This window comes from Plectropomus leopardus, chromosome 22 (genome assembly GCF_008729295.1).
Source record: "Plectropomus leopardus isolate mb chromosome 22, YSFRI_Pleo_2.0, whole genome shotgun sequence".
NCBI classification, from domain to species: domain Eukaryota; kingdom Metazoa; phylum Chordata; class Actinopteri; order Perciformes; family Serranidae; genus Plectropomus; species Plectropomus leopardus.
The window spans coordinates 10,415,191-10,433,998 of record NC_056484.1 but is presented as its reverse complement, the minus strand read 5'-3'; the positions used below and the strand labels follow the sequence as shown (position 1 = coordinate 10,433,998).

The following is an 18,808-nucleotide window of genomic DNA, read 5'->3' as shown; positions in this document are numbered from 1 at the left end:
TGTAAGAATCCATGTTTTCACAGACTTGGATGTAAACTGTAATTGCAAATTGACTGCTGCACAGAGGCAAACAACCCGGTGACGGCATATTGAGTTTACAGTAGAAGTCCTCGTTTTAAATCCGGTTGGGTCAGGTATGAACAGAAACTGTGCATGTTCATGTAGGGTGAGGCCCAGTCATAGCTCTATCTCAAAAACTGAAGAAACAGTTGGAAACAGAGTATTTAGAGCAGTTGAAGCCTGAGGTTTTTGCTTATAGGGATTACTTTAACATAAGTTTACCTCATTATTTGACATTTTGGCCATGTTTATATCAACATCTGACATTATAAATATATGACAGAATTTTTTTTTTAAAAGCATAATGGGTCCCCTTTAATGTTATATTTTCACTCTGTTCTCTATTGTTGCACAGTACAGGTTGCAAAACTAAAGATCAGTTCAAGAGACATGTATTTCTAGTTACTGATGGCTTTTTGCAGATTTTGAACCAAACAACAATGACATAAACATACAAAGCATCTGTATTACAGCTCACTGATTTTATTAATGCACTGAAGTCAGCTGGAGAAATATGAAGGTGAAATCAAACAGCCTGCTGCGGGGGAATTTACTTTTTTTAGCCCACCAGATTCTCAGCAGCAGTGTCTCTGGTACGCATTACGCTCATTAGAATCAGTACATTTTAACCAACTATTAAACTATTAATTCAAAATACCTCAGGTTTAAAGAAATACAGCTATTTTTAGTGTGTGAAGAAATTAACTGTATATTTTATTTATTTCATATGTGAAATTAATTGCTGAAAGTTGTTTGTTGGAATTAATGAAAGTCATCCGCACAAATATCAGTATTTGGGAGCCAGGGTTTTCTAATTAAAACTTAATTATTTAGCTTTTTCAAATAGCTATGAAATCCAAAATATGTTCTTCAAAATGTGCCCTTTTATTGAGATGGATGATCTTGTAATAACTTTTGAAAATAATTATCTACTTGGACCATTTAGAGTGAGTAACATAAAGCATGCCTTGTAGTGTTTTCAGGCACAGGCGGCTCCATTTTGGATTAACTCCCTCACTGCGCAGAACAACTTTAAAGGCTTGGGAACTGGCTTCATGTTGCGCTGCATTATGTATGTAATGTTATGCAATGCACCTCAAGTCAGTCTCATTTAAACCTCCAGATTTTTGCAAGGCAGTTGTGCAACTTTGTGAACATTAACAAGCTGTCAAGCTCAAGAAAATATACAAACTGATACTTGTTTTCCTTCTTTCACAAATTTAGTTCATATAATAAAGTGCAGCATGAAGACATGTTACCAAGCCACACTGGACAATGTTTGTGAGAATATTCCACTTAATATGTGTGTGAGTGAGTTACAACTTTGTTTTTTCCTTGTTTTTATTCGCTTGACTGGAGTAAATCCCTCTGGCACACACAGAAGACCAGCTCACTAACACTTTTACTTCTCAGGTATTACAGTCGTCAGCACACACATGGAATCAGCTCCAGTAACATTTTCTCTGTGGGAAACGATGAATGCTAATGCCTTTTAACTTTTCAACAGGTTTTACTGTCTCACCTTTCTTCCTTTGGTTTTTTCTTTGTTACTGTCTTGTAAAGTTCTAAACACCTGAGGACATTGTTGAGTTTTTCAGTGTCCACTTTCCTCCCAACTTGCTGTTTTACAACCGATGTGTGTTAAATTTAATCACCCCATATTTTAGCATTTAGATACTAATGCAGAGCTCAGTTAAGGTTTAACCCTGGTTTTACATTAATATTCTCACACCTCCAAACAGCTTCATTAAAACCGCTATAGAGTCACAGGATGCCTTTTAATATTTGCATAACCTTTTATGATGATACCTCCGCCGCTGATGACAGACGATGAAGCTCAAAATAGATCAGTGAGATTGATCTCCTCTCAGCCTCCAACTGTATCTGCCAATTTGTCAGTTAGGTGCAAACAACTGAGTGGAGCTTTTTGTGCATACTTTATGTGTAGCTGTTCTGTATGTGCACTACTGTATTGTGTAAAAAAAAAAAAGAAGTTTTTAAATAAAAGGTAAAGGCTTGGGCTGGGTATCATTCAAAGCTTTTGCTGATAAATACCACTACTGATAACTGCTACAATACCAGTATTTCCAATTTTGTAAAATCCTTTTTTTAAAAAAAAATAAAAATAAAAAGTATAGTACATATTAGGGAACAAATGTTAAATTTTCAGCACCTTGACATTTTCCTCTTATGATTCCCACTTGATCACGGCATCATTACTCCTTTGCTGCGGAAAGCTACTGCTGGTCCTGGGAAATAAAAAATATATATCAATCCTTCATTTTTCCCAGTGAGATCGTACCTGGAGGCAAGCAGACTTGAATAGTGAAAGTTATGCTAATAACAAACCAATTTTAACACAGTTTTTTTTCATTGTTTGATATCTATTACATTGTGCAATCAACATTAAATTCAGATTTAAAAGTTTAAAGGAAAAACAAGTTATCTCTGGAGGCTTTAAATCAATAGTAGTTTGGTACCCAGCCCTATAGTCAAGACTTCACATCTAATAACCCAGAAAGTGATCCTTTTACTTCCCCCGCTCCAACTTCCAGCCATCTTTAGACATGCAATAACCAGCAGATTTCCTCCAATCTTGCACAACATTGGCACAAACATGGTAACATCATTAGGCTTCATAACCCACAGTGATAAAACATCTGAATGTGTTATGGGAAAACAATCTGCCTGAATCTCAATGAGATGTAATTTGCTTTACAGTATAAGGAAATGTTTCTGAAAAGGCCATGTGCCAGGCCAGTTTCCAAATTACCCTTGTTAGATCTTGGCCGTCTCACCAAGTTCAAGTATAAAGCTGTGTCTCTACGCCACTACACAGCAGAGCTCTCTCCTTTTACAGGACATGTCATTTTTAATTTTACCATTTTAAATAATACTGTTTTGGCCTGAAGCTATGTGGATGTTTTTCATAAATACTCCCTTTGTTCCACTGATGATGAATTGCCCTCGATAAGTTAAGCAAACAAAGCTTTCTGTATAATCTAGTGTCGCTGAATCGCCCCGAGATGCAGGTGGAGAAGTTAAATAACTGCCATCCAACACGCCATAACAGAGCAGGAAATTCAGCTGCGCTTGATGATCAGATACTGCAAAGGAAACAAAGTTGTGTCCTTTCATGTGTCGCTTCATCAGCTGATTTTCTCCTCTGTGTACTGTACAACCTCATACCACCTTAATAGGGCTGCGAAGTGGCAGCAGATGTTGTTTTCCTTCTAACCTACCTTTCTTACCCTCCTCCTCCTCCTCCGTCTCCTCTTGCTCACCTCATCCTGTGTAGGGGTACTTTAGTGATCCCTGGAATGTGTTTGATTTCCTCATCGTAATTGGCAGCATAATAGACGTCATTCTCAGTGAGATCAACGTAAGTACGATGCCCACTCTCACTCTGCTTGTCGCTCCCTCTTCCTCTCTGTCTTGTGCCTCTTCTGAATCTTTCATTTCCTGCCACTCTCCTCTCCTTTGTGGCTCCTCTGTGTTGTGCTGTCTCTTCTCTTCGTCTCTCTTCCTTCTTTCTCCCTCCATCCTTGACTCCAAGATGGCCGCTGCTACTCAGGGGACCTTCCCCAACCCCCCACCCCCCAACGAGCAGAGGGCTTCCCGAGCAAGAACGAGCTTCCTCCTGGGTTTCTTAAAAAGCAGGCAGGGTTTAGCATTGTGCACAAAGGGTCAGATGTTGTCGGGTTTTCCCACTTTTTGTCAGACTGTGACATGTCCTCAGGTTTGATTCCCTCACTAACTGAACTAACTCACTGACCAACCGCAAACAGACTCACATATCATTTTTTTAACTACAGCAACAGGGGCGTTTATTTTTTTTTCTGTTGTGATTTTGTTGCAATTTGTTCTTTACTGTTGTTCTTGTTGTTGACATTTTCCTCTCATGGACAAGCATGACTGATCGCCGCTGCTCCTCCTCTGCTGTCCATTTCTTTCAGACTGCCCCTTCTTTTCTATTTTTTTAAAATTTTGTTGATTCTCTCCCTCTCTCCTCCTACTAAAAAAACTCCAGTGCTCATGTATATAATGTTTTTATCTTATTTTTCTCCTCTCTCCTTTAATTTCTTTCCATTTTTTAAATGTCTTATGTTCTGTCCTTTTCTTCTGTTGTTTTTCTGTTCTTTCCACCCCTACGCAGCATTATTTTGTTGATGCATGGAACACATTTGATGCCTTGATAGTTGTGGGTAGCATTGTTGACATAGCGATCACTGAGGTTAACGTAAGTAGTCCAACTCCCTCCCTCCCTTCCTGCCTGCCTGCTGTGCCATTCCCACACACACAAACAGACAGAGCGCCGATACCCATCTCGCATGCTTTCAAATGATTAGGAAACTTTAGCTGCACTGCATTTAAACTTAGGAGACGGCTGAGTGAGTCTGGCAGTGAAAACAGCCAGATGTAGTGCAATCAGAACGGAGCATAGTGTCCTGTGAAGGGTTTTTGTAATTTAAATCGTAGGAAACACAAAAGTTCTTTTGCCTTGAGAAATTTGACCTCTTAATGTAGTCAGAATGATTTATTATTAATGTGTTGACTGTTGGGGAAGTAACATCATTACTCCATCTTATTTATTTATTTATTTTTGTTAAAATGTAATGTAAATAACAATGGAGGCTGCAAAACAACTTGTTAAACAAGTTGTCCTTGATCTTCTACGGGAGCGTAGGACTGCCAGAGAGGAAAACTGATCAGTATCAGGTTCATCTTATAACAAGAATGATTTTTTTTTTTACATTTATACAATTTTAAAAACTGTTTTAATGTTATAACAAGATGTTTTTCACATTTTTCCTTTCTTCCTTTTTTGTTATGGCAAAATATTTTCATGTTATAACATATGTTTTCAAGTTATATTGAGTAACTTCTTGCTATAACAAGATGTTTTCAAGTAATAGCTAGACATTTTTTGTTATTTTAAAAATATAATTATTTATCTTGTTATAATGTGAAACTTTTCATATATTAACATGATGCCGTATCACATATCATTTTGTAACACAAAAGTCTTGTTATAACATGAAAACATCTTGTTGTAACATAAAAATATCCATTATAACATGTAAATTGTCTTGTCATGACATGAAAACATCTTGTTATACATGAAAATATCTTGTAAAAACATGGAAAACAGTACCTGATACTGATGTTTTTTTTTTCTTGCGTGGCAGCTCTACACTTCAGTAATGTTCTCCCTTCCATTCTTGCACATTTTTCTTCAGCAGTGTCATAAAGCTGCAATTAAAACTGTAATCCCACAGTTAGTATATTTTGTATAGATTTTCTAATATTTGAAACTGCTTCAGATAGGTATTCATGCCTCGGTCTGCTGAGCATCAATAGCATCAAAAACTATTGCATTTGCCAATAGAACCTATTGCATTGTCTCAGCACTTGGTTTCACATTTATTTGATCTTTTATCATTGCCGCAGGGGATAGTGTCCATTCCCCTGGCATGATGGACACTGTATAGCATGACAGATGTAATATCCAGGCCTTGTACTGTATGTATAATGTTTACAGAAAAGATCAATATTTATTTAAACAACAGTTTTTTTGGTACGAAGGAACAAATAGACATTCTCATCACAATGGTGTTGTGACCGCAGGGTTCATGAAACACTCAGTTCATAAATCACCAGGGAAACTTTAAATTCAAATGAGAAAATACAAGTTGCAGTTGTTGGATTTTTAATTTTTTTTTTTTTTGTCCGACAATAGTTATGTGCAGACATGGGGAACAATTTGATCCATAAATGGATTTACTCAGGAGCCGTGAAATTTATGTAAATGTATGTATGAAATTCATTTATTATCGACGTGGAGGCCCTATGGTCAACAGTGGGGCTGAATAAGAATGAATATCCCAAACACAAGTCAAATGTTGAGTGTCTATCGTATTTACACTTCAGGGATAATTGGTGTTTTATTCATGTGGTAGTCAAAGTGCTCTTTGGCAGGAGAATAGGCTGAGAACTGTGCACAGTGTAGCTGGACACAGCTCCTCCTAATTTAGCACTAGAGGAGGATAAGTTTTGCTGTGTGTGCTGATTTGCCACTGAAGAAAATAATGTTGTATGATCAGACTGGCTAGTAGGAGAGTCTACCATTTAATTCTGTTTGATGCCTCGACTTCTGTCTGCCAAACTTTGCATTTCTAGCAAACATCCAGTGAAAATTCCTCAGGGGACTGAATATAGCTCAAGTGGCAGCTCAGTAGGTGGAGACAGCTCTCTCTGAGTTCAACTTTGATAGACATTGTATATTCAAAGCTTATGAAGATACACATGCCAGCCTTGCTTGGCTTCTACAAGGCAATAAAACATTGAATCTCTTCTAAATGAGGCACTTTATTGTGAAGTGTAGATTATTATTTTGTCATTTAATTACTGTTTCAGTGTTCAGTGCAACATAAACTAAACAAGAGTGATACTGTAAAAAAAAAAAAAATAGAATTGCATTTTTGAAAATATGCTGCATTTCCAAGAGTAGGATGAGAAAATCAATACTTAACCCTTTAGAACCACGATCAACATCATATTGTCTGTGCAGCATTCAGATGGCTTTTCACAAGCACTCAACTCTTTTGAAAGGCAATGAACAACTTTGCACTTAATATCCGGAAAATCGAATATATAAATATCTAGTTATTTTTTTCACACTTTTTAAAGGCCTTGTCTCCTTTTGTTTTTTACTTCCTTTTTTTTTGCTTATTTTCAGGTAATTTTCTATAACTCTTCTAATTTCTTGCTAATTTTTGGGCCATTTCCTATTAAGTTGCTTGTTGCCGTCTTTAAATGTTTTTTAAAGAAATCAAGCCAATTTGCTCAGGTATATAAAGGGTGACAATGTTTACATAACATCAATTATCGATACATTTGTTCTACATAGGGATGCACATTCAGTATAGGTTTGCCTGAAATGCTCTCCCGCCCTCAGCCTGCTGCTGGGTTGAGGACATGAAGCAGAGAAAAGATATGCACACGTGTACTCCGCTACGTTCCCTCGTGGTGGAATGCAGTGTGTTTCACCTCAGACAGCAATGGTCAGACATACAAATAAGGTTAGCGTATCCCAGAGGTGCATGAGCTTGGCAGTTGTTTTTGGGCCTTTAGAAAGGGAATCCATTTGTCCCCCTGAGAGGCCGACAAAGCTGCTCAGAAACGACACCAAGTAATTTCAAAACCGTGCTTGGATGTTTTATTCAGTTATTCTATCTAGTTATAGGAGAAAATTTGATGTCAGGGGAATCACAAATAAATCCCTTTATCCTGCTGTTGCAGACAGTTAATTTATCTGATCTTTAACCCTTTGAAACCTGGAGCAACATTACTTTTGTCGTGCTGCTTTCAGAGGCCTTTCACAAGTATTTGAACCTTTGAACTCTGAGCAAATTGGTGCAATTTCTTTCATAAACATGGCAATAAAGGCAGTTAGCAATTTTGTAAGAAATATTTCCTTTGATCGCAATAAATTAGTAGATTTAGAAAATTAATTTTAAAAAGCTTGGGAAAAATGTCGAGTTAAAAATCTAGAGGGAAAACTATAAGTATCATAATTACAGATTTGAAGTTATGATAAATATTATTATAATTTTAAGCATTTTTCCAGGCCATTTCCTTGTTTGTTTTTCAACTTTCTTTTTTGTTCTTTTTTTAAAAACAAATTTCAAACTTCAAAGGGTTAAGCAAAGTAAAGTTTTGTACATAGGGAGAGAGGAGTGAATAAATACATCAGTATATACATAGACACTTAACAAAAGGCTGGCAGACTGAAAAAATCTATTTGAGCAATAGCAGTTCTGTTGCAACCAATAACAATTAACCAAAGATTTTATACCGATGTTCGATGGGCCAGAGATATACATCTTTGTCATCTATACAAGTCACTGATGTTGCACTTAACACTTTGGTTTGGAGTTTGCATTTGATTTGGTTTGATTGATTTTGTCGATTGGTTTGCAGTTCTTTCTGAATGTGTCATTATTTTCCTCTCTCACCCCTAACCTAAAGGCATGCCCCAAGTCTTTTTTTTCTTCTTCTCTGGTGGTTTTTAATGATTTGGGTGATGCGATACCCAAGCTACCTTTCTCAATTTTTTTTTTTTTTTAAGAAACCCTCCGCACTTTAATCATGTGAGACCTCTTGACTGTTTTCGAACTGGGATCCTGTCACAGAGACATTTTAGATTTTAGCCTGCTACTGCATTTCATCAGCCAATAGAGCTCAAGTTGAATGCTTTTTAACGTACTGAGCAATGCAATTAGAAACTAATAGTAGCAGCTTGCCAACAGCTATGTCTCTGCCATTGCATTCCTAAGTACACAGTGAAGTGCAGTAACAGGCCAGCTTTTAAAATGTTATCATTTTGCTTTGAGTAAATATTAAATGTCTAAAATCTCTCGTTTGAGTGCACCCACTCCGCTGCTCTGTCGGGTGCTTGTTGACTTAGATTAGCTGCACTTTTTGTGGAATCAGAATACTTAATCCTGGGTCTCTTAATTCTCCCCAGCAACCTGCGGGTGCTTCTTAAATCTTATATGGTTTCTTTTTTTTGTTTTTTTTGTTTTGAGTAGAAGTAGTGTGAACAGACTTGTAGTGGTTTGCTCTGAGCGGTGTCTTGCAGACGATGCCAGTATGGACTGCATCTGTTTCTCTTTTTCTTTCTCTCTCCTCGGAATGCCTCCTCTCCTTCTCTCCATCTCTCTCCTTCTCCTTCTGAGCCTTTTTCAGTTCACTTAAACTCTTCTGTTATGGATGTTTATCTCTGTCTCTCTCTCTGTCTTTTCTCTCGTTGGTTTGCGGTGTCGCTTGCTCACCTGAAGTGCAAGCTGGGCAACATGGGTCTCTAAAGCATTTCATGTACCCGAAGAGGTCAACCAATGATCTGCTGTATACATGTAATAGTAGTCAGCTGTGTGTTTTCAGTCCCAGCACATTATAAATTTTATTTTATTTTATTTTATTTTATGTTGCATGTGTGGGTCAAACATAAACAAAAAGGGGCGTAAACCTCAAATCAAGGGTAAGAATATTCTCAAGAGACCCATGTTACCGATTGAACTGATGAAATATTTGCTCGAAAACGTGATGTGCAATGTGAGAAAACAGCTTGAGTTCATTTAAAATGAGCTGAAACTACAGCAAGTCACATCTGCACTGTAGTCCAGCCTGAAAGGACCACTGTGTATTTATTTACAAACTGACTGTTTATTTGGTTAAAATTACAACCCGTGCAAGTCCACAGACGTCTCTTTAGGTGGCTTTGTGTTACTTCATAATGTAAATGATAATATTCAGGAATGACTTTAATCTGATTCCGGTGATTTCCCGTTGAAATTGAAGCAAATTATGATTTAAATTCCACTTAAATTGACCTAGTTGGCCCTTTTTAATTCACACATACGGACAAACACACACATTCTCCCATATTTAAATTCTGACTGTGAATCATTGCCATCTTCCCTCCCTCCGTCCTTCCTTCCTTCCTTCCTGTCAATCTTTCCCACTCATCTTTGTCTTCCCTGTATCCATCACTCTTCCCTCCTCTCCTTCCTACAAGTTGTCCTTCCTTCCAACTTTTCTTCCCTTCGCTCTGTAATGCCTCAGCTCTAATCAGACATCTACAAACACACACATAACCTCTCCTCACACACTCTTACTCAGCCATTTATCCCCTCCTAAAGAATATGTGCTTCAAATAGAAGTTTATAAGTAAGACAAAATGTAGTGACCTTTTTAATCTGTGTACGTCATAATGTATGTGATCATAAAGATGTGTATATGGCTCTGTTATAATTCCTTTCAAGGTTTCATTGTGTGTTTAGGTATTTTAACAGGGCCAACACCAAAGCGAAGTGAGTTATAGATTAACTAATCTATCACTCCCAGTGGTGTAAACTGTCGTAATACCAGAGATGACCAGTGGGTGTCTCCCCACAGTTTGTTATCTTTGTGCTTCTCAGTGTTATTTAAATATTTGTAGGCTCCGATTTCCAAAAGCATCTAAAATTATCTTTGTCTGACTGACACTTTTTTAACTTTTTTTTTTTTTTTACTGTGGTATTCTGAGGCATCTCTGACCTAAAAGTAGATATTGACTACTCTCAGGTCAGAGAGAGGCTTAAATAACATGTATTCAAAGGAGGCATTGTGCTTTAATGCCAAGATGCATTTGGTAAACGTAGCCTGAGTTAAAGGAATGCTTCACCCACAAAATGATCTTTTGTATATTAACTGCTCAGCCGCTGTTACCATGAATTCATGAAGATAACTTTGTTTTCTCGCATGCTTCAATGGCAAAAACATCAAAAACCTAACATACTGTTGGGGAATTGAAGTAAATGGGGGCCATGTTTAACAACAGCAAAACTATGTTGTCCTCTTTTACTTCAAGTCATCAAGAATTTTCACCATTTGCAGATTCTTCGTTCATGTGAGAGATACAAAGTTTTCTTCATGAATTTGATTAAACGCGCCGTGACGAGCTCATTTACAAATGGTCGGTTTGTGGGTGAAGTAGCCCTTTAAGCCAAAGCTTCAGCCAGTGTTAGAGCACTATAGCTTCAGCTGGCAGAAAGAAAAAACAGATAGCTACAGAGGCGCCCCTCTATTCCCCATCATGTCGCATAGTCAAGTTTACACATACACACATTCCCAATCAGCTCCTCTCCCCTTTGTGGCGGCCCCAGCCCATCATTCATTATTTTGGCCCTCGAGGCCCCCAATACCTTAAACTTCTTACATGTTTCAATCCTCTCGTACTGAGCCTCACAGGGTGAGTTCAGTCTCTATAAGCAGAAATGTTTTGTAGAATCCTCCCTCCTGGCCCAGGTGAAATTATTATTTTTTTCACCTTTTCACTATGTGAGGGCTGATCAGAGACTCAGTATGCGGTGAGTTATTTTTAGGTCTGGCGTGAAAATCCTCACATTAAAAACACTAAAAGACACACATACCTTAGACACACAGTGACACACACACACACACACACACACTAAGGCGCTGCTCTGGTGCTGATCTTTGTTGCCTTTCCTTAAAGCCAGCTGACTCCTCCTCGTCCTCGTCCTCCTCCTCTTCGCCCTCCTCCTCCTCCTCTTCCTCCTCTCACCCCCCTGTGGTAAGGCCAATGGTACGCTACGACGGTAACCTCGTCCGCCTCCCTACCTCCTCCACCATCCCTCCATCCCTTCATCCTTACATCCCTCCTGCTGCGCCAGCCATGGTATGGTCCAGAACTTTTGGCTTCTCATGCGTCCTGTCGTCTCTCCTCTGTCGCTGTCCCCTTCGGCAGCATGCCCGGAGTTATAGTCATATAGCTGTCGTTTGTACTTTTAAATGTTTTTAAATGTTTGTATGGGCACTGTATTGTGCAGGCAGAGTATAACTGGAGTATTGTGACTTTCCTTGAGTGGCTATTGTCGTTGCCATGGTGCCCGCTGCCTCCCTACCTCCCCCCCATGGCTTGCAACTTGCTCCCCCTGCCCTTATGGGTTTTGTATCTTCAGCGCTTTGTCATGAGTGCAAGCCATCATGGTCACGCTATCACGCTGTCTCTCTATTCTTTCACTATTCTCCACTGCCCTACAATCTATCTATTTACCTCTTTATCTTATCTGTCTTCTCTATCTGTGACTCAGTCTATTTGTTTGGATGTCTCTGAATAATTCAAACTATTCTTCATATTCAGACTCTCTCTCTCTCTCTCTCTCTCTCTCTCTCTCTCTCTCCGTCTGTTACACTTACTGTCACTGTACCTCTCCCGCTCACTGCCCCACTCTCTCAATGGTGCAATGGTCCCCACTGTGGTCTAGTTGTGGTATTACATGCAGTACAGAATTTTGACACCTCAGAAGGATTTGTCATTTTCTGCACATCTGTCAGTGGAGTTTGGGACAACTCATGTCTTGGGTTACTTGTCAACACCAGAAAAATGTGACATCTGCCTTTAGGAAGTGGCCAAACTGTACAGAGTTACAGAATAATACAATTTCAATCTTTGTTTCTGTGTAAATTTAATGGAAAAAAGTTATGTCTTTGAGGACAACTCCTAACATGTGTTATGTTGAAAAGTAACATGTGATATGTGTTATCCCAAACTGCAGTTAGATGTGTGGAGAACGGCGAGTTCTTTTCAGGAGCACACTGTGTTTTCTCTGTGGGATTAGCATAAAGAATTGATGGCCTCTTGGAAAAACACAAATGGCATGAGACAGATTTAGAGGTCAGAAAGGACGATGTTGTGTTTTTAGGCTCATTTTTTAATTATAACAGTGAAGGCAGATGAAATGCGGAACTGTTGTGGTTGCATTTTAATTGTAGAAGTTTGTGTGGTCAGGTTTATTTTATGCATACTGCTGGTTGAAGATTGTGGTTAGATGTTTTTTTCACAACTTTTGCATAATTGTTACTGCTGTTATGGTCGCTGATGGTTTGGTATACTGTATGAAGGCTGTATGAAGGCTTCACCTGCTGTTTTCTGTATAATTGTGAATAATACACCGGGTCCTTAGTTGCCGCATTAACTGCATCATGCTTTACACAAATCCTGATGTTGCCTTTGTTTTTCCGCCTTTTTGTCCCTGAGAATGAGCAGCAGCAGCATGAATAAATAAATCTGTATTAGAATAGCACTCAGCGAGATGGCTGAATATTTCATCATGGAGTTATTTCCTGTGGATGAGTACTGGGACAATAGACAGTTAGAAGGCTACAGTGCCTCTCAAGCTTGTACTTCAGAGCTTTACTCACGAAGGCATATTTTGAATAAACTGCAACTTTCCAAAGTATACCAAATTATGGATGGCTTAAATGCCTTGAGAGGGGAAATATTGCATGCTCACTGCAAGAGGCTCTGCAAATAAAATGATTGCAGGGGTGAAATCTGTTTGTGGAAGATTATTGTAAACAAAGAGAGAAGATGAAGAGATTATCCTCCTGTGAAAATATAGATTTTTGTATCAGTAATATCTTTATCCACCTGAAAGTCATCTTTGGGTTGTTCCTCCTGGTGGCCACTGCTCTGTGACAGACAATTAGACTGCCTGCATGATTTATTGAAGCAGGGATCTGCCTGCAGGCGAGGATTCTTGTACTGTATCTGTTGTGAATTGTTATCAGTGATTTATGAAAGAGCTCGCCACTATCGATGAAAATCTCTCTGGCCTGGTCTCAGCTATTGGACTTTTGGTCTATATCAGTGCAGAATGGCCAAATCTTTAATATTAGTTAGATTATTAATTTCAGGGGCTCCTAAAGTATTTAAATGTTTGTTGATTAATGTCATTGCAAGGCTGGATTAACCTGTAATAAGATGTAGAAACGACAACGGAGAGTGTGTTTTGATTATGTGATTATGACAGCATTAAGGTAAGGTAAAGTGGCATTATTTAAGCACCAGTAATATTGGTAAAGACTAATGGAGTCGTTTTTAGTTTTGATGTTTTGGTGCTTTTAAAGACAGTTTTCCTTTTGCGTAGCTGTCGCACATATTTTGAGGAGAGGTTGAAGCAAGTGTATTTTGGGAGCCGATAGATGGTTTGTTGCCATGTGTTTTTTCCATGAAGCCAGAAAAATTAAGCATGATTGCCCGATTCTCTCCCAGATCTCTTTTGTCAGTTGATTTTGATGGGATTTTGTAGGACGCAGATTTCCATTTATTAACTCAGTGCGTGTGTGTGTGTGTGTGTGTGTGCGTGTGCGTGTTATACATATTTACATCCACATATATGTGGGTGGGAATATGCATATGAATGTTACTTGTACGTCTGCATATGTCTGTGTGTGTACGTTTTATCTTTACCTGTGTGTGTTTGTACGTGTGCGTGTTTCCCCTCCCTTACCTATCTGCATGTGTCCCCATGCGTCCTGTGTTTTTTTCTCTAAAAAAACACCAAACCCCACCAAAAGGGACTGCAGAACTCTGAAGAGAACGCCAGGATCTCCATCACCTTCTTCCGGCTGTTCCGCGTGATGAGGCTGGTGAAGCTGCTGTCTCGCGGGGAAGGGATTCGGACCCTGCTGTGGACCTTCATCAAATCCTTCCAAGTGAGGGGAGAACCGGACACAACATGCTAGAGCAGGGGGTTGGGTTTACACAGGACTAAAAGGGCGGAGGGAAGTGGAGATTTAACCCTAATGTGACCCAGATTGGACCGTTTTTTTGGATGACACTGTATTATTCTAATCACATTTCTCTTTTTAGAGTGTCTCCAACAGTTTTTGTGATCCAAATATAGTGACAGGGTTCCCATGGAATACCTGGAAAAGTCTTTTTTTTTAAATTCTTTTTTTCACCATTATTTATATTTCTTCTTTTTTTTCTTGTAATTCGTCTCTATCTTCAGGTATGCCCACTAGCTGAGTTTGAACCTGATTGAAAAATGCTGGACAAGTGGGGCAAGAGAAATAAATCATTATTGGTCCTTGAAAAGTCATGGAAAAGTTTTGAAATTTGGCCATGGAAATGTGTGGGAACCCTGCAGTGTTTCTGAAGTTAATTTTTTCATATGTAGGTATTAAAATATAATTTAATTAACTAAATTCAGTTAACAATGTGATTATCTGCTTAATTAATCCTGAATAGGCGAATTTAAAGGTATACTCTGCAGGATTGTTGGTTATTGTTGGTAAACACGCTTGCCAACCCCAAATTCACATTTGTTTGGAGTTTTGCCTCACTATAACCGCTATATCCGCTATATTTGCTATATTTGCTATATTTGCATTTTGTGCCTCTTTGAAGCGCGCTGGTTACGGTCTTGTACCAGGACCCTGCCTTTTATAAAGCCCTTACCTCACCTGAGCACTGATAAATGTCCCGAACACATTAATAGAGCCAGAGCACTGAGTCTCTGCAGAAAAATGCACCACCATACACTTCTAGTGGATCTTAAGTGATGATTGAGAGGGATAACTTTTTTTTGTTTGTTTGTTTGTTTGTTTGTTTGTTTTCTTAGGAAAATCCTGTATAGTACATCTTTAACCTTAGTAATACTCTGCAAATCATGTTGTAATTTCAAATCTGAGTCACATGGGGCTAAAAATATCTTTGTTCTTGTGTAAATCCAGCCTGGTGGAGTCTCACAAGCCACCTTTCCTTTCCTCGCCTCCTCCCTCCTCGTATACACCTCCTATTTTTGCAAGAAATCAGAAGGGTGGGACATGATATAGTCTAGATGATGAAGGAGGAAAAGGAGGAGGGGTGGCGTGAGGTAACGGAGAGGAGGTTTAGGAGTCTTGTTGCAGAAGCAGGGAGGGATTTAGGGATATGAAACTAGGAAAACAGGCAGGAACTCGACAACCTTAACAAGCCATCTATTTTCTCCTCTTTCCTACTCATCTCTCCCCTTCTTCTTCCACTTCTTCTTCTACTCCCTTCTCCCCCCCAACACCCTACTACTAACCCCTGAAAGCCCACCATTCCCCGTAGGCGGGTTAAGCGGTAGATAAGTTTAAAAGAAGCACTCCACCAAAAAATGAAATCATTTGATAGTGAGTTATGAGGAAAGGAAAACAATCTGTTCTCTCTCTTGTGTTAAATGAGACAGGTCAATTCATGTTGAAATCTCAAACTTTGCTGATACAGCAAAAAGCAGACTCGTGGCGTTAGATTTAAAACCAGCAGTGCTCGTTAAGATATAAAACTTCTTAAAGGGTAACTTTGCTTTTTTTCAGCCCGGACTCTATTTCCCAGGTTTTTGTGTCTAGGTGACTAATGGGAGCAACATTTTTTGAAATTGGTCCAGTGTTGAGAGAGCTCTGCAGTGTAACCACTGTGAGCTTATAGTGGAACTAAAACTCAGAAAAAGAGAAATAATAATAAAAATAATAATAAACAGAACGTCTCCTTAACATCTATTCTATCTTCCAATAGCACCGTAAAAATAATAACGATTCTCCTGCTCAGCGAGCAGCTTTGGCATCGATCTCCAAAAACTGTTTGGTCCATTTCTTCTCCTCCAGCAGTCTCTCTCTCTCTCTCTGATCCATAATTAATATCATCAGTAAACACTCGATTCGTCTCGTCCGCTGACGACTCGGACTCGGACTCAACACTCGGACTCAATATTTTACTCTATCCACACTAAAATGAATCTTTATTATAGAGTCAGGTGGGTTAAGCAACAGATATTTTGAGGCTTTTTCTGGTTAAACAGAAAGGATCTTACTCTTTCACAAATAGGTCTATCTTGATAGGATCATTTCCATAATGTTGTCAGACACTTACAGTAATAATCTGACTCTGTCAGTGGCAAAAAGAAGCGCTTTTAGTGTACGTAAATTACAGTCTCACTTTACACTGAACCAATTTAATAAATTGTCAGTAATAATATTAATGATAATAATAAAAATTGATATTTATAGGGGGCCTTTTTAAAGCACTCAAGTACACCTTAAAAGGTACTGTAAAAAACAAGCAACAAAGGCAAACAATCATTAACATGCAATAATAAGTTAATATAATAACTTGACAAAATCTTTGTCATAAGGCTAGGAATAAAATCATCACCAGTGCAAATCCAGATGAGTGCATCAGCATAAAAACTGTTGTTCTCACTTAGACACGAAAACACAGGTTAAGCAGTGGATTACATATTAACCCTAACCAAACTTTAACTTTTTCATCAATTCGTCATGATTTGGCCCTGTCCTCACACTCACATGGGTGACGTTAGTCAGGAGCTCAGTTCCACATAGTCTCCCAGGTGTGTGAATCTAGAAGACACACTTGTTCTGGCTTTGGTTGGGTCATGTACAACATGTTGGGACTGGTCTCCTGGCTAACATCAGAGAGCAGTTTGTGTTTTACTGAGGTTTTTTCGCTCCGATGTCAGATGATTTGTGCTGGATTGTTTTTGGTGCTGTGCCACACAGGGCTGCAGATCAGTTCACTTTCACTTCATAAAGAAGCGATTCCTTTTTTTTACATATTGCGCCTGATCATTTATAGTATATACTAATTCCTGAATCAGTTTTAAACTAATTGGATGTGTGAGAATTGAATGAAAGCAAATGGACTGCAGCCTAAGTGCAGGATGATACTGTAGATGACTTGTTACTAAAGTGTCTCTCTCCTCTTTAGGCTCTGCCCTACGTAGCTCTGCTTATAGTGATGCTATTCTTCATATACGCTGTCATCGGCATGCAGGTAAGCTGTTGTCTTGTCACATTGTTTCCCTCCTTCCTGTGTGTTTTCTTCCCTCTCCCTCTCTCCTCCAGCTGGCCTCCATCCTGTGTCTGTCCTCCTGGAGTCTTGTCATCAGAGTTCCTGTTCGGTCACGCCGTCCTTCTCTCCTCCACTAGCTGTTCCCAGTCTCTCCTCTTCCTCTCTCTATCTGTCCCCCTGTCTCACTTTATTGTTCGTATCACTAATGATGAGAGGGACGGCGGGATTTTAATTTTTGATTGTCCCAGAGAGCAGTCACGTCATCCTGTCAATGCTGACATCATATCCTGTGTGCTGTGACTACTTCCTTCCCCCTCCTGTGCAGATGTTTGGTAAAATAGCGCTGCAGGACCACACGCAGATCAACAGGAACAACAATTTCCAGACGTTTCCTCAGGCAGTGCTGCTGCTCTTCAGGTGAGGAAGACGATAATTCCCATAATGTCATTTCATGACAGCAGCGGGTAAATCAAATGCCAGGGTATCTGTAAATGTCAAGATGTGAATTTATGGGATAATGTTTTTTTCAGTTTGTACTATGACACGTTACTGTTACTGTTACCATGCCACAAGTTAAAAAGTTCTAGTTGTAAATATGTAGCTGTGACAGGATCCAAACTCCATCTGTACACCTGTGTGCTCAGTAGTTAGCTGATAATTGTTGTAAACTTGACAAAATATTGTGGTCTTCTGAGGACGACACCTTTTTCAGTTGTCAGAGGACTCTACTGATAATACATTAAAACTGCCTGGATCCAGTCTCAGAAACCTCTCTGTCCTGATGGTAAGATTCCATGCAGGGGACAAAACAAACACAGAAACTGAATGGATAGATTGGATATGCATCTTCTTCACATCTTCTATTGCAACAGTCACCAGACTGCATTTAAATGAACAGTAATTTTATTATTATAAAACATACTACATTACAAGTCAACAGGAAAAAAAACAAAACATCTTGGTTCCTATTTTCATTGTTCCAACTATCGTCAGCTCTGGTTTGGTTCAAATAAACCCCTGAAGGTCCATATATAAGATTTAAGGAGATATATTGGTAGAAATTGAACAGAATATAATAAGTAGGTTTTCTTTAGTGTATAATAATCTTTAAAAAATTTGAATTGTTGTGTTTTTGTTACCTTAGAATGAGCTGTTTTTGTCTACATAGGAAGCGGGCTCTCCTTCACGAAGTCCGTCATGTTGCACTGCCATATTTCTACTGTGGCACTTAACGGACAAACCAAACAGCAGTTCTAGATATAGCCATTTCTGTTTTCGTGTCGGCCACCGTAGGCCCTCTGCGATGACTAACATAGTAAAAACATTATTTTTATTTCTTTTACTCACCTGGTCCTGCAGATAATTTGGCTGCTGATTATAACCCCCTGAACAATGAACTCTAAATGCTTTTTAACTGGGAGTTAACGCTTGGCACAGGTTTCAGGTGGCTTGAAGCTGCAATCCTCACCGCTCAATGCCTCTAAATCCTATTAATCCTGTACCTTTAATTTACCCTGTAAAATTAAAAGCATATATATGTTGGTTCTATACATGCTAAAATCA

At 38.9% G+C, this 18,808-nt stretch overlaps 1 protein-coding gene across 1 annotated transcript in view; it reads left to right on the top strand.

Moving 5' to 3' along the window:
* The window catches only part of LOC121961140 (voltage-dependent L-type calcium channel subunit alpha-1C-like), a 185,241-nt gene that overhangs the window by 147,102 nt on the left and 19,331 nt on the right, over positions 1 to 18,808 (top strand). Inside the window, 5 exon segments of the mRNA XM_042511013.1 lie at positions 3,359 to 3,442; positions 11,120 to 11,209; positions 13,987 to 14,124; positions 17,162 to 17,227; positions 17,571 to 17,662. Of these exon segments, the coding sequence (XP_042366947.1) occupies positions 3,359 to 3,442; positions 11,120 to 11,209; positions 13,987 to 14,124; positions 17,162 to 17,227; positions 17,571 to 17,662 (470 nt within the window).